The sequence below is a fragment of the Penaeus monodon genome, chromosome 32, assembly GCF_015228065.2.
Source record: "Penaeus monodon isolate SGIC_2016 chromosome 32, NSTDA_Pmon_1, whole genome shotgun sequence".
In the NCBI taxonomy this organism is placed as follows: Eukaryota; Metazoa; Arthropoda; class Malacostraca; order Decapoda; family Penaeidae; genus Penaeus; species Penaeus monodon.
Genome location: NC_051417.1, coordinates 8,975,233 through 8,975,759, shown reverse-complemented (window position 1 = coordinate 8,975,759; position 527 = coordinate 8,975,233). Strand labels below are relative to the sequence as shown.

Here is a 527-nt window from a genome sequence, read left to right as displayed (position 1 = left end):
AGATGCATATTCATTTTGACCATTTCTTTATCTTTTAAATGAATATGTAGTTCTGAGTGTTTTCTTGTTTTGCTTTTTTCATGAATATTTAGACACACAAGATCAGTTTAACACTTAGTTTTGGTAAAAAAAAAATCCGATGTCAGTCGCACTTCTAACCTGCAGAAAATGTTGCATATTTCCAGAGTTTCCTCGAGCTCCACTTGCTGTCGTCTACAAAGGATGATCCATTCACTTGCCATTTTATCGATGATCACTTTTTGATTGAACATGTGGAATCCATAAAGAAAATGGGCGACATGGCGACGAAGTTGAAACGTGTTGGAGCAGCAGGTTTGGGGGTGCATTTGTTCGACCAAGAGCTCCAGTAGTTTCTTGTAAAGGATTTTCTGGATACATTACTTAGATATGTTTTACGATTTATAAGATTTATTCTGTGATTTATTCATATACAGTAAATTGGGTTGTTATTCTTAAATGATAACATTTGGTATGTAGACCCTTGCCAAAGATAAAAGTAATGAATA

General features: G+C 34.3%; 1 protein-coding gene across 1 annotated transcript in view; it reads left to right on the top strand.

Annotated features, from left to right (window-relative positions):
- The window catches only part of LOC119593483 (ferritin, heavy subunit-like), a 7,120-nt gene extending 6,593 nt beyond the window's left edge, over positions 1-527 (top strand). The window contains exon 4 of the mRNA XM_037942421.1: positions 186-527. Coding sequence (XP_037798349.1) covers positions 186-371 — 186 coding nt within the window. The 3' untranslated portion in view covers positions 372-527. The remainder of the gene's footprint in view (positions 1-185) is intronic.